Source organism: Mytilus edulis, chromosome 11 (genome assembly GCF_963676685.1).
Source record: "Mytilus edulis chromosome 11, xbMytEdul2.2, whole genome shotgun sequence".
NCBI lineage: Eukaryota > Metazoa > Mollusca > Bivalvia > Mytilida > Mytilidae > Mytilus > Mytilus edulis.
Window position 1 is genome coordinate 42,045,069 of NC_092354.1, and position 27,767 is coordinate 42,072,835.

The 27,767-nt window shown below is 32.4% G+C and overlaps 1 protein-coding gene across 1 annotated transcript; it reads right to left on the minus strand.

The window, feature by feature from the left end:
• Positions 1-1,927: 1,927 nt before the first annotated feature.
• LOC139495601 (calpain-5-like) lies at positions 1,928-27,609 on the minus strand. The gene is made up of 12 exons (XM_071283885.1): positions 27,470-27,609; positions 15,567-15,866; positions 12,719-12,930; positions 11,887-12,076; positions 10,860-11,050; positions 10,170-10,247; positions 8,915-9,095; positions 7,854-7,976; positions 6,589-6,785; positions 4,263-4,384; positions 2,501-2,661; positions 1,928-2,162 (listed from the first exon to the last, which is right to left on the minus strand). The coding sequence occupies exons 2-12, from the start codon at positions 15,849-15,851 to the stop codon at positions 1,980-1,982; spliced, it is 1,923 nt and encodes a 640-aa protein (XP_071139986.1). The 5' UTR covers positions 15,852-15,866; positions 27,470-27,609; the 3' UTR covers positions 1,928-1,979.
• Positions 27,610-27,767: the final 158 nt, after the last annotated feature.

Consider the following 27,767-nt stretch of genomic DNA (forward strand, 5'->3'; position numbering starts at 1 on the left):
TAACGGTTCATGTATAAAAACAACAAGTTATGTAACGAAACGAAATGAAGTGAAATCCATTACCCCATTTTGAATAATATGTGGCATTTTTGGTGGACAATAAGTTTACTACAACATTAACATATAGTATTGTTTAGCCAGCTAAAATGCTGAAGTCGAAAACTATTCTCCTGAAAGGATTTCAGCAAGAGATAACACTTTGGTCTTACAGTGTTATTGTTTATACATAAAAAACAAGTATGTGTCCAAAGTACACGGATGCCCCACTCGCACTATCATTTTCCATGTTCAATGGACCGTGAAATTGGTCAAAAGTTTAATTTGGATTGAAAATTAGAAAGATCATATCATAAGGAACATGTGTACCAAGTTTCAAGTTGATTGGACTTTAACTTCATTAAAAACTACCTTGACCAAAAACTTTAACCTGAAGCGGGACAGACGGACGGACGGACAGACGGACGAACGAACGGATGCACAGACCAGAAAACATAATGCCCCTCTACTATCGTAGGTGGGGCATAAAAATCTCTAAATAACTTGATAATAATTATAAATCAACTCTCATACAATCTCAAATTGTATCACAACGTTTTACAATGGTGCATATTGTTTCATAACAAGATCTATATAAAGGAATAAGCATGTAACTCCAATCATTTATAAATCATTCTTCTTCTGTATGTTTTCGGTGTACAATTCATACTTAATCATATATACATGTATAAATCTTATTAATAATATCACAAAATCGTAATTGAAACTGAAAAATGAGAGACAGAATATGTATCACAGATCTGCTTTGTTCATTATATTTTAGGGTTTAGAAGAAAATGTGAAAATCCAGCAACAATATCTTCAAATAGTCTGACTCTGTCAATTGAATAAACAATTTACCTCCGCCCCCAACAAAAAAAACCAAACTAATATATGAAAACTTGACCAATTATTTTGTCTTCTTTTTAGCGACAGTTTCTCTTATTGAAAATGACCAATTTAAAGCATCACCTTCCACATACTTGTTAATAAGGATAGATTAACAAATATGAAAAAGCAAATAACATACTTCATATACATTTATCACGTGATTAAAACAAAAAGATGAGACATATATAATAATTATCACAGATATGCTTTGTTAAAATAATCGAGCATAAAGAAAAACATCAGAAATTGATACAAGGCTTTCTTAAAAGTGTCTATTATGTATGTGACATAATTATTTCATTTTGGGTTGACAAAACTTGTCTATTCGTTTGTGATGAAAAGTCGAGTTTAAAGAACAACATATCCAAAATATTGTTGATATGCATGTTTTTAATGACAATACATAGATCAAACCAGAGGATTACGAAAATCTGGCAAAAAATCAAAACATGGATGAGCAAACATCCTTTAGACTACCACCCATCATCAAAAGAGCTATAACGTATGTTCATCATCACAAAGTTTGATTCGAATGAAGGAAGTTCAAATCTTATTAACTTCGCAAAGATTGAAAGAAAAGGGAAACCATGTTCATTTAAAAACCTTGACTGAAAATCGTTCATGCGAATGGTACTACTCTATAACGTATGTGTATGTAGTTATTATTAACATTGCATTTAAATATACCATTGAAATGGTATTTTCTTATTCAAAATCATAATCAGATTGTATTATACTTTGTGTTGTTAACCTCTTACCGCTAAAATGATACTGCATGCACAAACAACCAATGACTTCTTCAAAAAGTACGGCTTAATCTGCGAATAACCAATATCATTTTTAAGCTAGCAACATGAAATATTAAGTATTTAATCTCTGTCTAGTATCAATACTAGTGGTGGAGAAGAAAAACTCACAGCTAGATGCCTGAATCTTTAAACAAACAATACACTTTCAATGATATTTTAAACGCAATGTAAATTGTTAAAATGAAAATGCCTTCGAGGTAAGTACATTTTAATAATACTTGATGTGTAAAAGTAAGATAATGTTCACAGAAATTGAAGATCATGACTTGATTTTACAAAGACGTGCACAATTCCCGGTCTTTCCATATCTTTTTCTTTCCCTTTTCCATAAACTTGACATTTTACGTCTTTTCCGTCTTCGCCGCCATGTTCGGTAACTCGTGCTTCACTACAGAAATCATCTACGAAGCTGTTAGTATTAATTACCTGAAAAATACGTATTTGTTATTTACACTAAATGTAAATATAGCATTGAAATATTAATAAAACAAGAGGAAAATAAAGAACACGATCTTTACCCCAATCTGTAATCTAGATCTTATGTGTCTTTCAATCACTGTCCATTAAAATACTATTAAAACATGAATAAAAATCGTTGAGAAGTGTTTAAAAACATGAATATCCCCATAAAAAAAACCACAATAAATTTAGAAAGTCGTGAAATAAATCACTGCTAAATTGATTTACAAGGATAAACACACACCAAAAACTATCCGAAAAATCAAGTGTTCTTTTTTCTCACTTTTTTTTGTCATGCTACCTACCTCAATAGTGATCGGCTCATCAGGCTTTTTACGGTAAAATGTAACTTTAAAGTCGAACTCTGCGTCAGCTGTGTTAACACGTTTACCGCCTTGGTCTTCCTTTACCACTCTAGATACTACCTTCTCTCCTTCACAGCGCACAACTACTTTGGGATCAAAAGCTACAAATGAGTAAGCAAATCAATCAGTATTGCGGCATCATAAGGGAGCATTTGTTTTTCTAAATTATATTATTTTGGTAAACGTTTAAATAAATATGTGTTTACAATTAATGTTTTACTTGTAAATTACGTAATTTAATATCATTTACGAGGGTTTGTACCTAATTTCTATATTCTTTAATGTTTTTGCTATGTACAAATGTATCTATAATTCTTACATGTTTTTGATATTTATCTATAATTCTTAAATGATTTGTATATTACGAAATGAGTTAATATGATCAGTCGAGAGGACTTCCGGAAGTTGTTCTTACCGTTATTTATTTTTCGATAGACGACGAATTTCTTTTCGTAAACAATATAAACAAGATGGCAGCGATAATAAAACAATTTCGATTGACGTTATTTTCAATTCGCGTTAATCGTTGAATAAATTAATAAACATAAAAATTTTGTTTGAAGAATAAAACAGTGTTTGTAGTTTATATTTGATCAAAAATCACATTTCATGGAGTACATATTTGTGCGTTTAACAACAAATATATTCCTGCGCCAGGTCTATTCAATGAATCTAACATACAATTTTTGTGTGATAGATGTTACGAGATGGAAAGATAATTTCCTTATCTCCAATTTTAAAGAATTATCAGGTTTAATGTCCTTTTTGAAGGAATGTTTTGGTGTATAAACTGGACCAAGTCACCCATAAAACATGTCTGTGAGTGACTTGGTCCAGTTTATATACACCATATGGCGTTTAATCCTATAATATCCTTTTATCTTTTTTTCGCTATTATTGTCTATTATTTATATCTAACAACATCATTTTTATGATTATTCTCTATTCATTATTTTCTTTAACCTATTTTTCTTTATTCTGCACATTTTGCATACAAATGAGAGGTTTAGCTAGCTATAAAACCAGGTTCAATACATCATTTTCTAAATTTGAAAATGACTGTACCAAGTCAGGAATATGACAGTTCTTGTCCATTCGTTTTTGATGCGTTTTGTTATTTGATTTTGCCATGTGATTATGGACTTTCCGAATTGATTTTCCTCTGAGTTCAGTATTTTAGTGATTTTACTTTTTGTTCTCTATCCAGACCATCATATACAGATATTTACTTTTCTACATTAGCTAGAGGTATAGGGGAGGGTTGAGATCTCACAAACATGTTTAAACCCGCCACAATTTTGCGCCTGTCCCAAATCAGGAGCTTCTTGCCTTTGTTAGTCTTGTATTATTTTTAAGTTTAGTTTCTTGTGTACAATTTGGAGTTTAGTATGGCGTTCATTATCACTGAACTAGTATATATTTGTTTAGGGGCCAGCTGAAGGACGACTCCGGGTGCGGGAATTTCTCGCTGCATTGAAGATCTGTTGGTGACCTTCTTCTGTTGTCTGCTCTATGGTCGGGTTGTTGTCTCTCTGGCACATTCCCCATTTCCATTCTCAATTTTATTTATAATCTTGTGGTCAGAAAGTGAAATGCATTTTGTTTTAATTCAGCCTCCAATCATATATGTGTTGCATTGAGAAAATAAATGTATATATGATTCCTATCAAAATACTAACACATAAGTTTAAATATTACTTACTTTTGACCTTTGATCCTGCTGGTTTTGTGACTCCTTCCAATTTCTTGACCGTCAATGTTGTTACTATTAATGGGAGTTTTGAACAAGGACACGTCTTCGTTGGTCCTTCCTTGGTTAATTCCCTAGACAAATGGTAATAAAATGTAAATTGAATTTTAAAAAAATATTTTATATTCAGATGATATATGGAAAACTTGATAAATTATCTGAACAAAGTATTTTTCAACACCAAGGGAGAAGAAAACACCAAAAGAGAAGAACATGACCTAAATGAGCCTTGATACACGTTTGTATGGAAGACATTAAAACAGTTTAACATTAAGTTCGTCCAAACCATCAGACCCCTTTTCAATTGTGCAGTAGAATATATGTGAATAATGACAAAGGAAGTCACATGTTAAAGCACATTTTATAATACATACGCATACCAACTTGCATCGTCTGATTCAACCTTGCTGTAATGAACATCTTTCGTGTTGCTTAGTCTTTATTTTTCTATGTTGTGTCTTTTGTACTATTGTCTGTTTGTCTTTTTTTTAACAATGGCGTTGTAGGTTTATTTTCTATCTATGGTATCTTACGTCCCTCTTTGAACAGTGTTCGTTCAAATTAATTGGATGCTCCAGTATTTTGTTAAGAATAAAGAGTCATGCTTTTGAAGTCCCCACAGAGATTTAACGGAAACAATAGTGAAACATAGTCCCATGTCTAAAAGAGTTTCATTCTAATTTCGTGATGAGAGTACTGTAGATTCATTATTATTCATTAGATACCAATTTTCGTTCACTTAGTGGGAATAGTTATCAAAGGTACAAGAATTATAATTTAGTACGCCAGACGAGCTTTTCATCTTCATAAATAGTTATCAAAGGTACAAGGATTATAATTTAGTACGCCAGACGCGACTATCGTCTACATAAGACTCATCAGTGACGCTCACATCAAAATATTTACAAAGCCAAACAACTTCAAAGTTGAAGAGCATTGAGGATTCAAAATTCCAAAAAGTTTTGCCAAATACAGCTAAGGGAGCTACCATTTGATTTTTATGGGGGGGCTAGGATGAAATTTGAAAAAAATAGGCAGGACAGGAGTTTTGAGTTAAAAAAAAAGGCAGGATGAGCAACTTGGTAAAAAAAAAAGGCAGGATGACAATTTGTGTAAAAAAAGTCAGGATAAATTAGTAAAAAAAAAAGGCAGGACCGAATAGAGTAAAAAATAAAAAGGCAGGACAGAGATTACAACTAAAAAAAAAAGCAGGACAAAATTTTTCATCCTAGCCCCCCCATAAAAATCAAATGGTAGCTCCCTAAGGTAATTTATGCTTGGGATAAGAAAATCCTTAGTTTTTCGAAAATTTCATAGTTTTGTAAACAGGAAATTTCTAAAATGACCATATTAACAGAGGCATCGCGAATTCAAATTTAATTAATGCATCACAAATATGCCATATAAAAATTTGCAAAAAAACGAAATCAAATATCTACGAAAATGCAAGTGTTCCTCAATCCATGAAAATTGGTAATAACGATAATAAATGAATCCACAGTATGTCAAGATGGAAAGACGATGACTATGAAATGTATTACTTACCATCCACTAGAAGCAGTAAGTAAAATCAAATTATACATTAGAAAACAAAATATGATCTCATTTCATTACAAATTTAGGAGACAATTATATGGATAAAAATGCCTCTTACAAAAGGCAGATGAAATAAGAAAAACAAATGCTTGGTTGAACGTTGTTTGCATTATGTCAAATGGAAAATGTGTCATGCACATTCAGGACGAAAACATCTTTGAAGTAGGAAAATGAAGTTTGATATGTACACTATTCAAGTACTTGCCTTTTCTTAAAACCGGATTTCTTTAACCATACAATTTGGAAATTAGTATGGCGTTCATTATCACTGGACTAGTATATATTTGTTAAGGGGCCAGCTGAAGGACGCCTCCGGGTGCGGGAATTTCTCGCTACATTGAAGACCTGTTGGTGACCCTCTGCTGTTGTTTTTTATTTGGTCAGGTTGTTGTCTCTTTGACACATTCCCCATTTCCATTCTCAATTTTATATTACACTATCTCTCGCGAGATAATTTCGTTAACAAAGTAACCCTAAAACAAATTGTAAGTAGTGTTTGATATATAACATGCGGATATATCACTCACGAGCAGTGTTAGATAACTGGTCATGCTTATATCAATAAAAGGGAGTGCTCGATAACATAATACTGTCGATAACATCACTGGGCAGGTGTGCTCTATTACAAAATTATGATAATAACGCTGGCCAATAAGTGTTCGAATAATTAAATGATAAGTACCTTCCACTAGCTTTACTACTTGTATATAATCTCAACATAAATGGTCCATGTTCTCCTGTCTTTTCCGTACATGGGACAATGACATATCTCCCTTTGAATAATTTGCTTGTACCAAATATACTCCTTCCTCTCACCATGTCAGATGATAGAATGTGTTCACCTGGAATATGCATCCTGTATAGTCTGTTATCCTCAACCTGAAATTGAAAAGAGATATGATGACCAATGACCAAAAGGTCATTATAAGTAACCGTGATATTTATTTAATCAAGAAAGGAGCTATTAGTTTTAAAATAACACAAACGGTACCATGGTTACTGTACCATATGTGTTATTCGATAAATCATAATTATTTTTCTTCAGTGATGTTAGAGTACAAAAGATTTAAAAAGCTTGTAATTTTTAAAAGCAAAAAAAAAAAAAAACTTTAAAAATCAAACAATCCAAATGTTATATACTGTATATCTATCTATCTTTTGACACAATTGTGAAGTTTAGATAGCTTTAAAATTAGTTCCAACCACACATTTTCCTTGGAAAATGCCTGTACCATGTCCAGAAAATTACAGTTATAGAAGTGGTAAGTGTTTATGAATTTTCCCCTTTATGAATTGCAGGGGCGGATCCAACCATTTTAAAAAAAAAAGGGGGGGGGGTTCCTAACCCAGGACAAAAGGGGGGGGGTTCCAATTACATGTCCCCATTCAAATGCATTGATCGTCCAAAAAAAGGGGGGGTTTCCAACCCCCGGAACCCCCCTCTGGATCCGCGCCTGCATTGACCGTTGAGTTCGGTAGGTTTGTTATACTTTGTTGTACATTTTATGTAGGCAGTTCGTCTATGAGACAGAAAACTAATTACCCTTACAACAAAATGACAGCAGACAGTTCTTAAAAATAAAACAGCAGTTTTTTTTAAAGTCTAATGAATGGTTATATAAAATAAAAGATGTTGTATGATTACAAAATGTACCAATGAAAAAACTCTTAACAAGAGACAAAATGACACTTAAATTAACAACTATAGGTCACCGAAAGGCCTTACAAAATGAGCACGGCCCATGCGGTATACATTGTAGTCAGCTAATGAATGCCCCGAAATGACAAATGTTGAACAGTTCAAACCAGAAAATTTACGGCCTAATGAATGTGCAAAATAACGAACAAAAAACAAATGTGTTACACAGCAATAAACGACAACCCCTGAATTACAGGCTCCCGACTTGGTACTTGGGACAGGCACATACATTTACAGGAGCAGCTTACCTTCATTATTCTATATCCGATTGTATTTAGAGTTCGTCCAAAATGTTGTCTTCCGGGTTGAATATCGTGTTGTTCCAGGGAAACAAGTATTGTGTCTTCTTCTTGTATTATGTCGAATACGTACTGAAATACGAGATACGCATTTAAGGAGGTAGACCTAGGTTAAGGGAAATAACTCTTAAAATCATCAGTATGTTTGTGTCAACCATTTTAAAAAAATATATTCTAAGCTTCTAGGTTACACAGATTATTTTCAATCTGTTTCAGGTAAATGCTTAAAATATGTTGATGAACTTGCCTGTTGCAAACGCATAACTGATGTAAAGAGTTATCTCCCTGAACCAAGGTCTACCTCCTTAAATAAATGGAATGTCCCATTTGTTCACAAAATGTACATTAACAAGTACAAAGTTGGGAGATTTATTTTTAAAGAAAATCTTACCAGAAATGTATGCATGAGTGCGCTTACTATGCTATTTTGCATTTATAATTTATATATTTCCAACGGCCATTACTGCTGCGGAGTAGTGTTATGTCTTCGTACTACCAGATACAAAAATACTGTGAAAGTGCATACTCTGGTTATAACTTAATTATAATGAAAAAAAAAAACTTTACTGGATCTTAGTTTTGGCCTCTTTACTTGTATAATGTACCCCCACTGATTTAATACTATACACAAGGAAAATATCTGGCATCATATTGTAGGATCTTTCACGTTACAGTATTTCTGCTTCTATTTTCTTTCATTAATTAAAGTGTTGACATTTGCTGTTATAATATAAGGGTTCGGAGTTTTTAAATTTGTGTATTTGTAACTCTTATGCCGTTTTCTATCATGTCTACCTCTTGGTAAATCTTCCACTAGGACAAAATTTTGGACGATAAAGCTCCCCTTAGGTTTTCAAATATAACCTTTATTTGTCTCAAATTTCTTTGTCACTTTAAGATGAATATGTTTATACAATCGGTTATAAAACAAACAAAAAATAATTACAAACAACATGTAGTATCAATTTTTCTTATCATGTTTGTAATAGAGATAAACAAAAGTAACCTACCTGTGGATTGCTAAGGAATGTTGGTGAATCGTAAACACATCCACCATTACGTCCTTGCACCGACCATTCGGAATGCATAATACTCTCATTCCATGATTTCTTTAGACTTATAATTGCAGTGTTTACAAAATGGCATACATCAACGTTCGTTAAATAACTGACAAAATCGTCAAAGGCCATCCTGCAATTAAGGGAAATAATTTAAAGTCAATGTTGAATCATTTTCGTACATGTATAATATACAACACTAGTAGTTATAAAAAAGAAGATGTGGTATGATTGCCATTGTGGCAGATCTCCAGAAGAAAACGAATGACACAGAAATTGACAACTAAAGGTCACCGTACGGCCTCCGACAATGAGCAAAGCCCATACCGCATAGTGAGCTATAAAAGGTCCCGAAAAGACAAATTTAAAACAATTCAAACGAGAAAACTAACGGCCTAATTTACATATAAGAACTGAACGAAACACAAATATGTAACACACCAACAAAAAACAACCACTGAATTACAGGCTCCTGACTTGGGACAGTACATACAGAATGTGACGGGTTGAACATGTAAGTGGGATCCGAACCCTCTCCTTAACTTGGGACAGTGGTATAACAGTACAGCATACGAACGAACAATACAAATCAGTTGAAAAAGGCTTAACTCATCAGATGGATACAAATAGAAATACACATAAAACAGTAGCAACTTCGATATTTGAGATTTTGATTTACATACATAAACCGTATAAATGTACCATATAAAGGTAATTCGCGATTGTACGCTTTGTAACTAATTCTTATGGTGGTATTAAGGTGGTACCTAACACTTTAACTAAAATTAATTTGGCTCGTTTAATTTTTTTAAAATTTTGACAAAGTGTTTACTTTGACCCTTTGACAAAAATATAAAAATTTCAAAATTTGAACCAACCGTTTTATCAGAAAAATTACACTGGTTATATAGCAGTTTGACAAACACGAATTTTGATCATTGAGAAGCTTAATATTAGCTTATTAGTGTTGGGTACCACCTTAAACAAGTTTCAAATGTCTGTAATTCTTAAAATTTATCACAACAAAATGTTTAATTAAGAAACCTGTTCTTGGTAATTTTCGAATGAACGACCGAACGTATGAGCTATCAGTAATATAAATCTGTAAAGTACAGTATATGTACAAATTCATTAAACGATGGTACATGTTAAGAGTAGGGAATAGAAATTATACACATTAGTTTGTATCTCGGAACAAAATTCTTACCAAAATTCTCCTTCCTGTTGAAATTTTAATCCAAGTTTTGTCCATTCTGTTTGTCCGATTTTGTTCCATTCAGCTGAACTAAAAACAATAAAAATTTATTATTAAATGACAACGGAGTTATAAAGACAACTGAAATATCAGATATGCAATACTGAATACTGCTGGTTTGATTAAATGTTTGTATCCTATGTGAATTGAAAATGAAATAGTTTCAAATATAAAATTAAGGCACCTTGGCATAATATGACGACTTGAAAGTGGATTACCAGGTTCAACCCACCATTTTTTCCTTTAAAAATGTCCTGTACCAAGTCAGGAATATGGCCATTGTTATATTATAGTTCGTTTCTGTGTGTGTTACAATTTAACGTTGCGTCGTTTGTTTTCTCTTATTTTTGAGTGTAAATTGACATTGCGATAAGACGTGTAACGGTACTTGTCTATCCCAAATTCATGTATTTGGTTTTGATGTTATATTTGTTATTCTCGTGGGATTTTGTCTGATGCTTGGTCCGTTTGTGTGTGTGTTAGTTACATTGTAGTGTTGTGTCGCTGTTCTCCTCTTATATTTATGCGTTTCCCTCAGTTTTAGTTTGTTACCCCGATTTTGTTTTTTGTCCATGGATTTATGAGTTTGAACAGCGGTATACTACTGTTGCCTTTATTTACCCTTTTAAAAGATGAACTTACCCATCTGCCCATGGTCCATTCCATTCTTTTACACCCCATGGGTTAGCCATTCTGACCATGTGAAGTTTAGACGCGCCTATAGCGCCCTGGTATTTTTTGTCTACATTTATCTCTGCTACTTTTGTAATATTGTAGCCGTGACCTAGAATTAAACCTTGTGGTAACTCCTTGCCAGTCTCCTCGGGTTTACACTGAAATGGTAAAACAATAAAACTGATAAACTGGTTTAATTATAAATGATAGATATAAGAGGATGTGGTATGAGTGCCAATGCGACAACTCTCCATCCAAGTAACAATTTATGAAAGTAAACTATTATAGGTCAAGGTACGGCCTTGAACCTTCATTTGTATTATATATTTGAACATGCAAATGATATCTTTCTAATCACAAAATAAGATATGATGCTACAATTGACATGTTAATCTTCTCCATTATTTTGTTTTCTTGTAAAGCGATGACCAATCCTTGTCCTGAAATTAATTTCACACAAGGGCCATCGCAAGAAGCCCTCTGCTTTTTTCATTTAAATTTCAATAAACACGCTAAATGGAAACGCGCGAAGAGATGGACTGAACGAATCTGCCGTTTTCGTGCATGGGTAGCTACCACTACAAGGCAGAAAGTAATTTTGTACTGCTAACAAAACATTGTGGGGTTGCATGCCCGCACACATTGTATTCTATGATTGTATCCCTAAATAACTACTGGTTCTAAACACGTTGACAAGTCTGTTGGTAAACAAAAAACACACTTATCATTAAAATTGCGTGCATGCTTATAAATGTACATGTGAGACACATTCCCCATTTCCATTCTCAATTTTATGTGTGAGAGCACCATTGTATCATGTTTATGCAAATTATGCAGATATTTGAAAAAGATTTGATAGAACTAGATATGAATTAACCAAATTACAAATTAAATTTTCTTTCAAAATACATTACTATTGACAACCATTAAATTCAACCTCGTAGGTCATAGGAACGTCATTTAATTTAACAGTTGAAACATAAACGTTACATACCCTAATATTACAGTTTATAAGTGCCTGGTTCTCGCTAGCGTCTCGTAATTTTCTAAACAATGCCATTTTCATCTGATCATCCTGTAAATTTATATTCATCAGTACTAATTTCTCGGCTACGCCTCCAGTGAAATCTACTAGAGCATCAGCTGTGTCTCCTTCTATTAATGATTCATAATCCCCATACAGTCTGAAAAATATTAAATAAATAGAAGAAGATGGGGTATGAGAGTCAAAGAGACAACTATATATCCAAGTCAAAATTTATAAAAGTAAACCTTTATAATACATCAAAGTACAATCTTCAACACGGAGCTTGGCTCACACCGAAAAGGAAGCTATAAAGGGCCCTAACAATTACTAGTGTAAAACCATTCAAACGGGGAAACCCAACGGTCTTATCTATATAAATTACATTTATTTAAGAAGAATTAAGTATGCTTAACAAGTATTTCATAAGAACACGGCCTTTCGTTCTATCCATAATAATGCACAAATGCGCAAATTCGACTACAGTTTTGTAACAAACGTTGGGCACTCTCGTCATTGAAAATGACTTGAATCCTGAAACTAGTGTAATCTTTTAATAAAAAATCAAACTATTTCGATTAAAGTTCTTATGGACGTATACGATACATTTTTTGATAAGTATGCATAAGATTTTTCTCTACTTAAGCCTTTTTCACGCATACCATTCTGTCAAATGCAGACATTATTTTTTATTTCATATTGCACTAAAATTATCATTGTGCAGTAATAAAACATTCTTATTGCATGATAAAACTATTTATCACCAAAAAAAATATATATACAATGTGTATATACAACATACTTTGCATAAGCCTTTTCTAATAAAGCACTCCAGAATTCATTCCTAGACTTTGAGTGACAAAACACTAATTTGCCATTCTTTGTGGGTAATCTGTCATCTACAACTATATCAATCCACTGTCCAAATCTCCAAAACGAAAAATGGAACACACCAGCATATTTAGGTTTTTCTGAGTACTCGTCCCATTCCTGTTCTTTGAGATTTGGCACAACCTAAAAAGAAAGTTTTAGATGAGTTGCAATCCAAGCATAATTATATAGTTTTTATAGCTGACCTATAGTTCTAATATGGTTTTAATAGCTGACCTTTAGTTCTTATATAGTTTTAACAGCTGACCTTTCGTTCTTATATAGTTTTTATAGCTGACCTATAGTTCTTATATAGTTTTTATAGCTGACCTATAGTTCTTATATAGTTTTTATAGCTGACCTATAGTTCTTGTATAGTTTTTATAGCCGACCTATAGTTCTTAATTTCTTTTTCATTTAGTCTCTTGTGGAGAGTTGTCTCATTGTCTATCATACCACATCTTCTTTTTAAACATTTATTAGTTTCACAATAAATTTAAGTTTATTAGTATACACACTAACCCAATATTGGTCACGTGTTTTAATATTTTGAGCTAGTTTCTTTTATTAACAAAATGACTTTGTCATACCGAGAGAGACATCATCTTCCTAATATTCAGATTTTAATCAAAGAAAGTTGGTTCTTACTACATACCTTCACGGGAGTGCGGTGATACTTTAAAACAAAAACATTGACGCTACCCTAAAATGTAAGTACTCTGCTTCCACCAGTTACTGTGACTAAATTACTAGTTATAAACTTGATATTATCAGGTGTTTTAGATGTGCAGGTACAATGTACATGGTATTAAAATGCATAGTAGCTGAACTATATGTTTTATTTGGTGTTGTACTTGTACGACATATGCAAAACCCCAAAACACTGTATGTCTGTGCCAAGTCAGGGTATCTAGAAAATGCGTTGTTGATAGATAGACTTTGTTTTGTCGTTATTTAGGAGTCTTGTGAACAGTAGGTGGTTTGCATGTCTCCTGTACAGTTTTTGTTTTTGTTATGATCCCTGTTATCCTTTTTCATATATATCACGAGTTAAATTTCAATATTCTTGCCTTTCAGTATTTGAAATTCCAGTAACGCTTTGTTTTGCAAGTAGTTGAATAATTGACAATCAATATTTCAGTTTTTAAACAAAATGCTTGCTTATTGATTAAAAAATAAATATTTAACAATAAAGTATTCTAACCGATAATTGTTTACTTTGTGGTGCCGATATTACACGTAACATGTACTTTAAATGATTTTGGTTTAGATAGGTAGTTAAAATAGAATGGAGGTAAAATTTCCTATTTTGCAAAGGCTTGTTTCTTTTATTCAATATTAATAATAATTGTACTTTGCGTTGTTCACCCTGAGCATGCATGAACTATTTGACACTGGACGTTGATCAACCAACAATCAATCAATACTTTGCGTTGTTATAATAAAGCATTTAATTTATCGGGTTACATATCATGTTCTTTTGTGTTTGAAAACTTTCAATCAACATTTAATTTTTTCGAGTTGTATGTGTTTTTCTCTCTCTTTTTAAATACTAGTATCAATAGCCTGGCTTATAATTAACCCGAATAATTCAGTCGTTAAATTCCACTGCTTTCAATAGCTAAATTAGCGTTGGAGAGTGGATCTTCTCAATGAGGTTCTGATTTATTCGGGTTATTATCACTGTATTCGTATTTATTGTCTATTAACTCGTTATTTGATAAATTGGCGAATCATTAATCTTTGTACATGTATGCATCTAAAACTTTATAATTAGAGCCCGAGGCTAGGCGAGGCGGAGAAAAACAATCTGCAAAAGCTACGTCTTTGCACGACGTCAAATATGAAACGCATTTGTGGTTAAAGAGAAAATTACTTTTTTGAGGCCTTGATGACCGATTGGTCTTAGTTGTTCATCTATAGTGATTCCGAGCAATAAGGATGTGAGTTTGAACTCTGTTCGTGGTAATTCAATGAGTATTTGGCTTCAATCTTAATTGTCTTAAATGTCAGTGTTTGTGGTGAAGATATGTGGTAATCTATATGGTTTCGTGTGCAAATTTTTAGAGAAGTAGATAATTCATGTGTAAGAAATTCCACTTCTACATAGAAAATGACATGTTTTATCATATTTATGATTGTATTTTACAAAAAACAGAAATTTTTTGTTTGAACAATTTTTTTCCAACTTTGCCACATAAGGGGAGGCAACTCAAATGCAAGGGTAGATAATTCAGATTAAGGTATTTTTACAATAGAATGTGTTAGGAATTTCTCTATTTTATTATGTAACAAGAAAACAGGTCCGGTGACCCCATTTTTTCTTTTTCTTAACTGAAAGCATACTATTAAAGCTATCTTCTCATATGTTATCTCAAAATTCTATGGTGTAGTTTACGCTTTATTGCAGAAAATTGGGGTTTCCATGCATAATCTATACAAAATTTGACAACTTTAAACACTGTGTAGCATGAAAAAAGGCCGGTGACCCATTCTTTTTATTACTTTTTTTAAAAAGCATAATATAAACTTCATTTTGGCAACTTATTAAAAAATTCTATGGATTATAATTTAGACACCCCATCTACCTTAAGTGTGCTGAAAATTGCGCTAAAATAAACGATTAATTTATAACTAAATCTAAAATTAATGTTTTGAAAAAAGGAAATTACTAATTTCCTGAATCTATTTTGCCTACCAATGGTATTATTTATTCTAATTTAACATATTGTGTGGGGTTTATTCAACCTCATGTTGCTTTAAGTGTTACATGTACACACCTTTTCAAACATTTTCTTCTGTAATACCAAACTTGCACATGCTGTCACAAACCACGTGTTTCCTAATTCTCCTTGAACTAAATCGTCACAACTAACTCCTTCTATCACAAGTTTCGGAACTTTACACAATTCACTCGGTCTTTTCCATTCAATTTCACTGTCTACCTTACTGTAGAATAATGATTTATTATTGGCGGGAAATTCTGGATCTTCCCATAATTCACCTTTTTTCAAGCACGCGCTTCTGATAGATCCAAATTTCTGGTTCTTGAACTTGTCTGACATTATGGAGCGGACAACCTAATGAAATGAATTAGAATAAAATTAATTATAGCATTACAAACTAATTTTCAACTCAAAGAACGAGAAAGCGCTCAACTACTAAATTCTAAAGCAAGAATAAGTTTTCATGTAGCAATTCCTTTCATTCGCTGTTAATTTACCGTCAAATCCATAGTTGACATGCTGTAAGTAAAGAGTTGGTCATTTTTATGGTATATTATCCAAATTTGAAGCGTAAAAGTAAAGTAATAACATTTGGCTTGAGCATGTTCATTTAGTAGACGTCACGTTAAGCCATGACGTTAGGCGCCAAAATCATTCATGTAGTTTCGCGAAATGTTATCGTATTTCAAATTTATACATGTTTTTCCAGCTCCAAGGTAAAATTTGATTTTGTAATTTGTTTGAATCGGAATAACAGTACAGTTTAGTTGAATGATTTGAACTTGTTGGTCGCAAATATATAATTGATTGGATCCGCTACTCGTCGCAAGTAAAACTGCATTTGCGACAGTCAAATCGACAGTTGACGACGACATCTCGTCAACTACAGTACTGTTATTTCCTGAATTCATGTATTTTTTTAGTACTTTGAGTATTGGACGATAACCCTTCGAAGAAAAGTTCACATATAGTGCTTCCATATAGTTCATTGTTTTTCAACATTACAACACAATGAGCAAAACCTGATTTGTGAAAAGGTTTGTTCCAGAAAAATGATTTTTTATTAATGTTTGGACGATTTTATGCTGCAAATTCTTATTAATTGTAAAATATATGAGATTTTTGTGGTGCACAAAGGCATGGGGTAGTGGGCTGTATTGTTCTATTACTCTCCACTCTGGATCCGCCACTGTATATTTTTACTGCAATTAACCTTGACCACGAACTTATATTGTCCGGAAATGACGAATGTTCTCTCAGGATATACTATATTTACATACAACATGTACAATATATATAATATAAACATGCCTATTTTGAATTGTTGGAACTTGTTGAAAATGTATTATAAGAGTTTTGATGGGGGTGTTTACAATTCAAGGTACTACATATATGAATATCAATGAAACACCCACAGTCAGGTCGAAACTTTACAAATATAAATTAATATCTGCCAAATCTGAAATACATGAATAACATTTAGTTTAAACATATTTATTTATAATGGATTAGGAAACAAGTTGTTGCAACTTATATTAATCCCTTTCCACTTTACGGGTGCGAGTGCTGCCTTGTAGCGGCATTAATCTGCGCTTTTTCGAAATCTACAAGGGTGTCTTTTACGTGCAAGATATGTGGCTCTCTCTTAACACTGGTCAATCATTTATCGTCCCCTTCCTTAAGACCATACTAGCAAATGGTGTCAAGGGAAGGGCGAAAATTGAGTCCATATTTTCTCCCCGGAGCGGGGATCGAACAGAAAACTTTGTGTTAGTAGTCCGATGCACTAGCCACTACACCATGGCTCTATTATATTGCGCAATCTGATGAAAGTAATAGTAACAGATCAATTTGATTCTAACATAACTTTTATAAGAAAAAGTCAATTATCAAAATATTATATTAACCCATTTCTACGTTGGAACATAATAGTTTTTCTTCAATAGAGAAAAAGATCTATTCATTTACATATACACGCATGCTGTATGTGTCTATTCAACACTTTTAAGTGTATAATCTAGTTCTACTATCCATAGAAAAGTAATTTATTGTTTAGTAAATTGAATGTAGGGATTTAAATTTGTGTTTGAGAAGTATGGGATCAATGCACGGTTCAACTGAAATATTTATGTATTTGCTATTGTAAGTCTAAATCTTTATTTGAATTTCATAATTCGAAAGCAGTTGAATATGTGTACCTCACTTTATAAATAACCAATAATAATCGATTTTTATTGAATATATTAAACGTTTATTTGAGGTGTATTTAGTTTTCTATAGAAATTAGAAATCTACCTTTACAAACAACGTGATAACTTGATATTGGTTTTTGACTTGATATTGGAATGGTTTACATGTATACAGTATTACGTACATGTATTCATCCATTTAAAAGAAAATTGGAAAATCCAGCAAAAAGTCGTCATTGTGTAATAACCCATTTTTACAGAGATATAAGAACTAGCCCTATTCAAGTAGACGTCATGGTGTAACAAACTAGTTCACTCAGATTAAAAAATATATACATTAGCTCTATTAAGGTAACTTTGAAAAATAACATATATATTTTTTTTAAAAGATTAGATCTTTAAAGTTTATATTCAATTTATTCATTGCTTTCATTGACAAACCACACGACCAAATTACAGTTTATATAAAACAATAAAATGCGAAACAGCAATAAACGATAATCAATAGTTTTTAGACTCCTGACTTGGGACAGGCATATATTGAATGTGGCGGGATTAAACAAATTTATAAATCCATCACAACCGGAAAAAAAAAACCACACAGACTACAGATAGAAGAGAACTCGCAGTTACTGACAGCTAGTTGTGCGGTCCCCCTCTTTGCCAGTCAGTGAGGTCCAATTTAGGAAAATTTCTGGAGGTGTGAATTCGAATGACGCACGGTACAGATGTGATCAACTTTTGGTTGGATGGGGTTGTCTGTTTTCAGATCGATAACTCTATCCGGGGAATCTGATTTTTCCATCCGTTAAAAAGGACGGACCACCACGACTAAACGTGTAGTACTTAAAGCTGCGTTTAACACCAACACTCAGTTAATCGTAGACTAGGAAAGATTTAGTGCGTGATATTGTTCCTGTCTACTGTTGACTTCTCAGTACGTATTTTTGGGGTTCTTTTGTCGTGGGTTTGCTGTCTGATTGATTAGAAATCACATCTATTATTTATAAATATACTGTTAGTCGATCATTAATTTTGATGACGATAATGTGAAAAAAAAATCATAGACGTGTAAGGTTGTACCCAACACTTTCACTAAAATTAGTTTGGCTCGTTTAATTTTCATAAATTTTTGTCAAAGTATTTACTTTGACCCCTTAACAAAAATATAAAAAAATGAAAATTTTTGAACCAACCGTTTTGTCAGAAAAATTACACTGGTTATATAGCAGTTTGACAAACACCAATTTTGATCATTGAGAAGCTTTATATTCCTTTTACAACACAAGGTAATTAAAACGGTTAGCTGACTTTACAGAGTTATCTCCCTGTAGTGTTAGGTACCACCTTAAGATAAATTAATTCGTTAAGAGGCTGAAGATACAAAAGGGCATCCAGATATATGGTAAGCACACATTTGGCGGTGATCTTTCTGTGATGTCACAATAGACAAAAAGAGTAACCGACGTTTAAGGGGGCTCCTGGGTATAAATCTTTTTTTTTTCTAATATAGGATTTCGCTATATCTTTTTATAAATAAACTTTATCATATACTTAAAAGAAAAATGAAATAAAAAATGGGGTCACCGTTCATTTAAGCTCACAATCTGCCTCCGGAAGAAGCATACATTTTTATTCATGTCCTTTTTTCTGTTGAACTAATAGGAGAAATAGAGGTAATATCGAAATAAAAAATTAACTAATTACAGAAATCGCTTAAATTTTACAATTATTTAGTTTATGTACAGCTCATTTGAAAACAATAATAAAAAAATATAGGTCACCGATGAGTTAAAAGAGGTATTTCAAATTTAATGCCAAAAAATGGCATTTTTGTACCAAAGGGAGATAATTTGGAGCTTTTTCAATAATATAAACATTTTAAAAGTCATCTGTGGCCAAACCTAATCGATTTTTTGGGTTGATTTTTGTACCATATTATAAAGTAATAACTAATAGTGTAATAAATAAAATTTGTAATGAAAAAATAAAGGTTTAATTTGTTGCTGAAATTTTTGTACCCACGACCCACCTTAAAACCAAACGTAATTTTGAAGGAATGATATCAGCGTGACCACTTTGGAACCCTTGATACAGTAGCTTCGTTTGAAGTAGCGACCCTTTATTAAGAGGATAATGATCCATTTTACACCGTTAAACAGACACTCCTATGATAGTTAATTTTTCAACAGCTTTACAGAATATCTAAACATATACACACACATACATAGATATAAGAAGATGTGGTATGATTGCCAATGAGACAATTGACCATCCAAGTCACAATTTATAAAAGTAAACCATTAAAGGTCAGAGTACGGTCTTCAACACGGAGCCTTGGCTCACACCAAACAGCAAGCTATACAGGACCCCAAAACTACCAGTGTAAAACCATTCAAACAAATTATGTACGATAGTTGATTCAATAGTTAAACAATCGTATACCGCTAACGTACGTGAAATATACGCTTGGTGTCGGGTGAATGTCACACCCTTACAAAGGCCAAGGATTTGCACCAACCCTTTTATGCTCAATAACCAAAGGGTAGTTTTTAACCTATAAATGCATATAGGATATAACTTGAACCGTTGCGAATATTTTTTTTATAACAAAATGCATATAGGATATAACTTGAACCGTTGCTAGTACGATTTTAGTTGACAATGTAATGATCATTGTGACCCTCTTTCAAATCCCCCTTTCGACAACATAGCAATTGAAATACAATCAATCTAATTAAAAACCGATCTCTCATCGCTCTCGTTTTCTGATATGACGCGTGGGAGATCTAACGAAACCGGCTTTGAGGTCACATGTGAGTGAACTAAAAGTTATGAATTTTTAAAGATATGCAAATGAGTTGACGACCTATTAATAAGCCAATCAAAAAAGTTTATGAATTATTTTGACTGACGATTTCGTCGTAAATAAAATGAGTTACATCCCTTTGCCTTACGTTAAACTTACAAGATCGTGGAAGACTCAATTTCATTGGTTGAAAAAGACACACCTACGAGGTCACTCACATGTGACCTCAAAGCGGGTTTCGTTAGATCTCCCACGCGACATATCAGAAACAGGAGCGTTGAGAGATCGGTTTTTAATTAGATTGAAATACAATGTACTACTAACACGGGTTTCCCAATGAAATGTTTGCCACTGGACGTCAAACATACACTTCTTTATACATTTTAATTGAATTTGAGTATTTGAAACACAATATTTAATTCTGTGTCGACTTCCTTTATTTACATCCTTAACAAATTGAATAACATTTGGTTTACAAAGGATTGATTTATTGACATACATTCTCGTATGTTTATGTAAAAATCAAACGAAATATTGATTAGTATTTTGTTAAACGGATCTGCCATTATCCATTTTAATTATCAAATATAATTCCATTATAGTTATAATAAATTCTTTACCTCCTTCGCTGTATCTGCCATGGTAAAACTTGTTGTTATAATCACAAAAAAAATTAATTGAATAAATGAATTGATTTGCTAGTCCAATTGTACTTTTAACTATGAAACGCTGGTTTTAGAACCAGAAATTGCACGCCATATTGGATTGCTAAGTGAAAAACAAAACATAAATGGTAGATTAAATCTGAACTTTTGCTAATGTCGATGAAAGCCAGATTAGTCGCGGTTTAAACTGACCAACGAATTAAACTAATAGACCGTTCACTCGTTGTACATCTAAATACATGTATGTTCAAGGCACAGGGGTGGATTTGGAGGAACGGGGGGTCGAAGCCACTTTATCATTTTTTTTTTATATATTTCTTGGTTAAATGAAGAAAAAAATATAAGTTCGACTCATAATGTTGCCTGTTTTCCCTCTTTTTGATTTGCATTTTGTGCAATAAAATATACCATGTAAAAAAGCAAACTTCAAATTTGACTGGTTTCGAAGCATGTTCTTAATCAACCAACATCAGAACTGTTCTATTTTTAAGACTTAATAAGGCGAAAGATACAGTTATATAGTAATTCAATTAACCTTCTAGTATTGATAACATGTACTGCATTAGAAGAAACTTTTTAATAAACTATCATCAGAATCTGTTCGATTTTAGATTTAGAACTAAGGAATCTAAGATTCATTAATGTAATAATCCAATTATTGTTCTAGTATTCTCGGTCTATCTGGTTAACTAGAATGAGATCAACGACCCATTACTCAAGTAAAATTGTATTGACATCGTCTAACATTGCTGCATCGTAATACGTTTAGAGACCTCGGAAAACTCAGGTCTGATCTTCGATAAAGGCCGTATAGTGTCCTATAGATGTTTAAATTTTCATTCTTTGGTCGGTAATTTTGCTAGTTTGAACTCATAAAGCACATCTCGCGTTTTTTTCATTGATAGAACGACAATAATACAATAATATATAGTAAACCTGAGATTAAACATGCACAGTGATGACATTTAGATAAGATGGGTCTAGCATTAGCAACATATCAATTGAGTAACATAAGGAATCATGAGGAATGAACATTAATTTTGTTTATTCATTACAAACAAAGATCAAAAACAAAAATTGTCAAATTTCAAATTATAAATTATAAAATTCGATATGAAAATAATATTACAAATTAGATTGAAAAAAGGAGCGATAAGGAAAAAAAATCACTTTTTAAAAATCGCTCTCCTGTACAGTATAAGTGGATATTGAAATATAGATTTTTTTTAACTTTCTACGATAGCAGATTAAATGCTGTCAAAAAGTACGTAAGAAATTGGCTACTTTACGATAGATTAATCCTTCGTTAGATCGACCACTTCCTGGTGAGACTAACCAGTTTTTACAGATATTAATGTTTTTCAACTTTGGTTCACGTAAGAAAAATCGACCAATCTTACAAAAGTCTTTCAAATACAGGTGGAAGTTTTTTTGTTTTTTTTTGTCATTTATTGGCCTTTATACCTTACTATGCGGTTTGGGACTTGCTCATTGTTACAGTCATCGATAGTTGTTTACTTCTATCACCACCGTGGTATCTGGTTGAAATTTGTTGAAACTTGCATCATGCAACATCTTCTTACTTTTTATGAATAAAACCAAAAAAAAAAAAAAATAATAAAAAAGATTTAGATTAGTTCCCGGAAATGGTCATTATCAAAATATTAATTTTTTTATATTAAAAACGGGTATTAGCAATCACGTGATACACTGACAAAACAGTTTGCAATTCTGTGTCAACAAACTCTGCATTCCGTCTTTATGTCTTGAATATATTTCGGCTTAGGTAGACTTTACACAGTGTCTTCTTAAGCGGTAATTCTTACGACTCCTTCGTTTCAACTTCGAATGAATTTGTTAAGTTCGTTTTTATGTTGTACTGTTACACCACTACTCCAGATTAGCGGAACGGTTGGGATCCAACTTACATCTTTAACCCCGCCACATTATGTATGTATGTATATGTACTTTGGTAACTCCGTGGTTATCGTGTGTTGCTGTGTTACATATTTTTCTAAGACGTGTAACTTGGTCTCTTGCGGAGAGTTGTTTCATTGGTAATCATATCAAATCTTCTTTTTTGCATATAGTGAAGAATTGTCTAATTTGCAATCATGCCACATCTTATTTCTCACTTCTATAAAGAAAATAGGACTCATCTTTTACTAAACGATCGGTAATATATAGCTCGTGATTGCGACAATACTGATTTTCTTAAACCCTACGCAGTTAAAATACAGAATGCTGAATCACACTTGTTACTTAGGGGGGGGGGGGGGGGGGGTGTTAACATTTATACGAATAGGAAACGTCTTTTGTTTGAGTGCAGATTGAACGTACTACATGTTGTACCTCCCGCAATAAGACAAGCAATAGCACATAAGTCAAAGAGAGCTCGACACAACAATGATAAAAAGGAACATTTGGTAAAAGGACAAAAAGCTAAATATACACTTACAAGATATCATAAGTAAGACTATGTGACGAACCCCATCATAGTTATAGAATAAGAACATAATTCATGTCTCTTTCTATTTTATTTTCATATGTTTTCATTTTTATTTTTTAGATATTTCAAAAATATGTATTATCCCAAAATCAGAAGAAACACATATTTCGATCAGAGAGAATAAACAAAAAAAAACAGTCGTTCAGTGTTTTGCCATAAATTAAATGTTAAGTTCGACAAAACTCGTACTGTTTTGCTTGATGCGAGAGAAAAAAAAAATAGAATGAAAAAAAAAAAAAAACCTACTTCACGTATAGAGTTATTCCCAATTTAAAGTTAAAACATTGTTCCGTAATTTAAAAAAAAATGAATTTACTAGACCATAATTCATCACAATGACTTGTTTATTACAAGAACTAAAGTTTCTTTTAGATGGTAATTTGATAATCTATATCATACAATGCATAACCTATTTATAAATATGCGTCAGTTTGTAATATTTTTTTAGCTTTAATACATATAGTTTAAAATTATCTTTGATATTCAAAGATCAGTACATAGTACATGTAAATATATTGTACACCTACTTTCAACTGCTTATCGTCGCTAAGAAGTATCCTTTGGGCGAACTAACCTCGAGTGTCGAATGTCGTGGTCTCGTTTCCCGGGCAGTTCAATCCTGAGACTTAAAAAAGGTTGTTTCTAGTTTTCAGCTAAGCACGCAGTATATTTACATGTAGCAAAAAGCGCATCTATAGACCTGTTGACCCTTAGTCAGAATAATGTGCCTAAGTAAGAATGGATTCCTCCCGTTGTGCACTAGCGCAATGACATAATCAGACACAGCGTGCTACTCTTATACACAACAGGGCTATACGTATGTAATATTAGTCACTGGACATAAATCACTTATCTATCATCAACATCGTTTTGAAAATTTATCTATTGTTTTAGCATGACAAAACAAAAGAAGATGTTGTAAAAATGTCTTTAATCGATGCCAACATTTCAAAAATATATTCAACCCATGCCAAGATTAAAAAAACAATAGGTGTTGTTATGACGATTAATAAATAATTACACAAAATACAGTCTGCTGTTATATTCTATTCAACATAAGCAAACATTTTTCCATACAATTTATCTACACAATTGTATCCTAAATTGCAACATTTTTGAATAGATTGAATTAGCTGCTGTAACTTGACAAATAGACCTCTTTCGAGTTCATCCGTCACCGGAAAAAACTCGTCAATTATACGCGCCTTTATGACGTCATTTACCAGATGAGGGGGTCGACTGTATCCCTGCACTATTTACGTTCATCAAGCGTCTTAGTGATCGTCATTGTGCAGGATAAACTAGAAATAATGGTTGTTCTCTAGGTACTTAATGACAATTCCCTAATGACAGCAATGCTGATTGTCAATTTTGAGAATTGAATTTGCCGAATAATTCGTACAAATTATAGTTTTCCAACCACTCGCTCAACATTGGAATGAAAGTGACGACACCCCTAAACGCACAAATGACGTTCACTTAAACCAGAGTTTTTGACGGAAATGCATCGAACTCGAAAGTTGTCTATAGATAGAGAACAACAATGATGAAAACATAGAACAAACAAACACACTAGTAAAACATAATCTTAAAGTGGTTAATAACACAGGCGCTTATTGAGCGGCCCCACATGCAAAAAAAAAAGAATAGAAAGGCGTTACATGTTAACTCCTGTTGCTGTAATATGATTTTGGTCTAGCTGATCAAGATAACATCAAATAAGTGAAAATATTATAAAACATTTGCCAAATAAAAGTTAAAACACAAAACAAAACAAGTAGAATGAAGGGGAGGGGTCCGTTCCCAAATTGTCTACAGTTCCTACAATATAAGATCCTAGAAAAGATAGCGTAGCATACAAAGTACCATTATACCAAACACCAAACAAATCTGGCGTAAACAAGTAAAGAGTATATAACAGTTCAACATATGTCAATTCACGGAAATTATACGGTGTACTCGAATACAGTTTGTCCCTTACTATTTAGTTCCGATTAACCCTTAAAGTAACGATAATTTAATCTGCTACTATTTCAGTCAAGCATTATTTAGGCTATTGTATAAAATTAGAAACTTAGTGCAGAGACTTTCTTTCCTACATTTTTTATCACGACAATGTGGTAACGGGAGAAACCATGACGTTGAATAAACAAAATATGTATGACAGATCTATTGAATTATGATCTATTAACTTACAGTTTTTGGTAAAGATAAGACATATATTTAACTTGATATGTAAGTGAAGAGCACTACTTATTGATTAAACAACCATTGCAAAAGCTTAGGGAATTTACTGATTTTTTTGGTGCATATGAGGTCGTAAGAATTGAACAAATTCCCAAGAGTTCTTGATTAATGCATAAATTAGCAATTCTAATAATTCTGATCGGAAACGAGTAATTTAAAATTCCTCATAGACCAAATAAAATGCATGACAAAGTAATTTCATTATTTCTGATTTTTTTATTTTTTCTCTCGTTATTCTTGATATACTTATACAGTACATTTACACCTAGAGGTTTAATAAAAAAAAAAAGAGAACAAAGGGAATATTATTTCACTGCGAAAGAATTAAACTTATCGTAAAAGACGTAAAATACAAATGTATTTAAATATTCTTTACATTATTTTAAGGATGTCTTTCATCATTTCTTAAGCAGACTTTATTGACTGAAAACCTTTTAATAACGAAGGTATTTAATAACCGCTAAAACTGAATGATGATGTAATTATGTTATGTATTGGTTTGTATGAAATTAGTTTTAATATAGATTGGAACTCGGGTAAACTTACCGTTATTTTACATATCGTCGCTGGGCTTCTAAAATGTCGTATATGACTTTTTTGGCTAAAAATACTTTTTGACACCAATGGTCCGGGCGGGAGGAAATCTTTGGTATCACAAAATAGCATACAGTTAGACCAATCAAAATGTGTGAAATAAGACATATTACAAAATTGCCAATGCCATTTGTTTGTAAAGTTTGCTTCCAAAATGTTGTATGAAAACTTGAAAATCGTTGTAGAATGGCTTTGGGAAAAAAATAATTGTACATTTCTTTATTTCTGTGAAAATAATTTAAGATCTTGGATAATCCAGAAATGTCAACGTTTTCATTTGACTGCTGTTTACAGAAATGTTCAAGTTCACATACGACATTTTGGAAGCATGCATTTTGCCAAAATTTTCAAAGCCTGTTTGTGAGAAAAAAATTTCTTGAAAAATTTGTAATTTACAACATTTTAGAAGCCCAGCGACGATATTATTTAATTTCAAGACAACTGTGAATACCTAGCGGAATCCACTCGTGTTTAACCACACAATCACCCCTTCATGTGTTGGTTCAATTGATAGAATTACATTACATATTTTAGTACTATTTGCTTATTTCAGCTAAATTATGACTTAATAACTATACACTTTTTATGCATCGATAAAGCTTATTGGCTAGCTTTTCAACATACTATACAACGTTTATGCATAGAACTATAGTTCGATTTCCCTCGAGATCAAGATTATTTGAAGTGTTCTACACTGAACTATTATTCAAAATTTGTTTCTCTTTCAAGTGAATAATTAAATTACTTGTTGAGTTTTAAATGCACACCTCAAAAAAATCAAATATGGAAATGGATATTATTAGTTTACTTTTAGTTAGAGCACCGTTAACGCTTAGTACGGTACATTTTAAATCACATAGTACAAGTATAAAAATCATGTCACGGAATAATCTGAACGCCTTGTTTTGAAAAAGGATTAAAACTAAATTAAATAAGCTAATTACCTGAACAAAATGTAGTTAAATTCAGATAATCCCGCTAATCAGACGACATAAAAAAAAATTGTCCGGTTAGGCTGGAGTTATTTCCCCTTTCTCATGGCGTGACATTCACATTCAATACACATCTCTAGTAACAAGCAAAATATTTACAATGCTAAAGTATTACACTTGAAATATCTATTGATTTTCTTTAAATTCACCTGTTATTGAATGCTATTGGGAGTCATGAATTGTGACTAAAAAAAGATAGCAAGTTTAAATGATATGAAATTAACTTTTTACTGTTGAACGATATACACCT

What these genes read in the sequence shown, in the direction of transcription:
- LOC139495601 (XM_071283885.1), bottom strand. Translation starts at nt 15,851, where the DNA reads ATGTCAGACAAGTTCAAGAACCAGAAATTTGGATCTATCAGAAGCGCG. An exon ending in TTAGAAAAGGCTTATGCAAA is followed by an intron (nt 12,077 to 12,718) that starts GTATGTTGTATA and finishes AATATTTTTCAG; the next exon opens with ACTGTATGGGGATTATGAAT. An exon ending in TCGGATATAGAATAATGAAG is followed by an intron (nt 6,786 to 7,853) that starts GTAAGCTGCTCC and finishes TTTCAATTTCAG; the next exon opens with GTTGAGGATAACAGACTATA.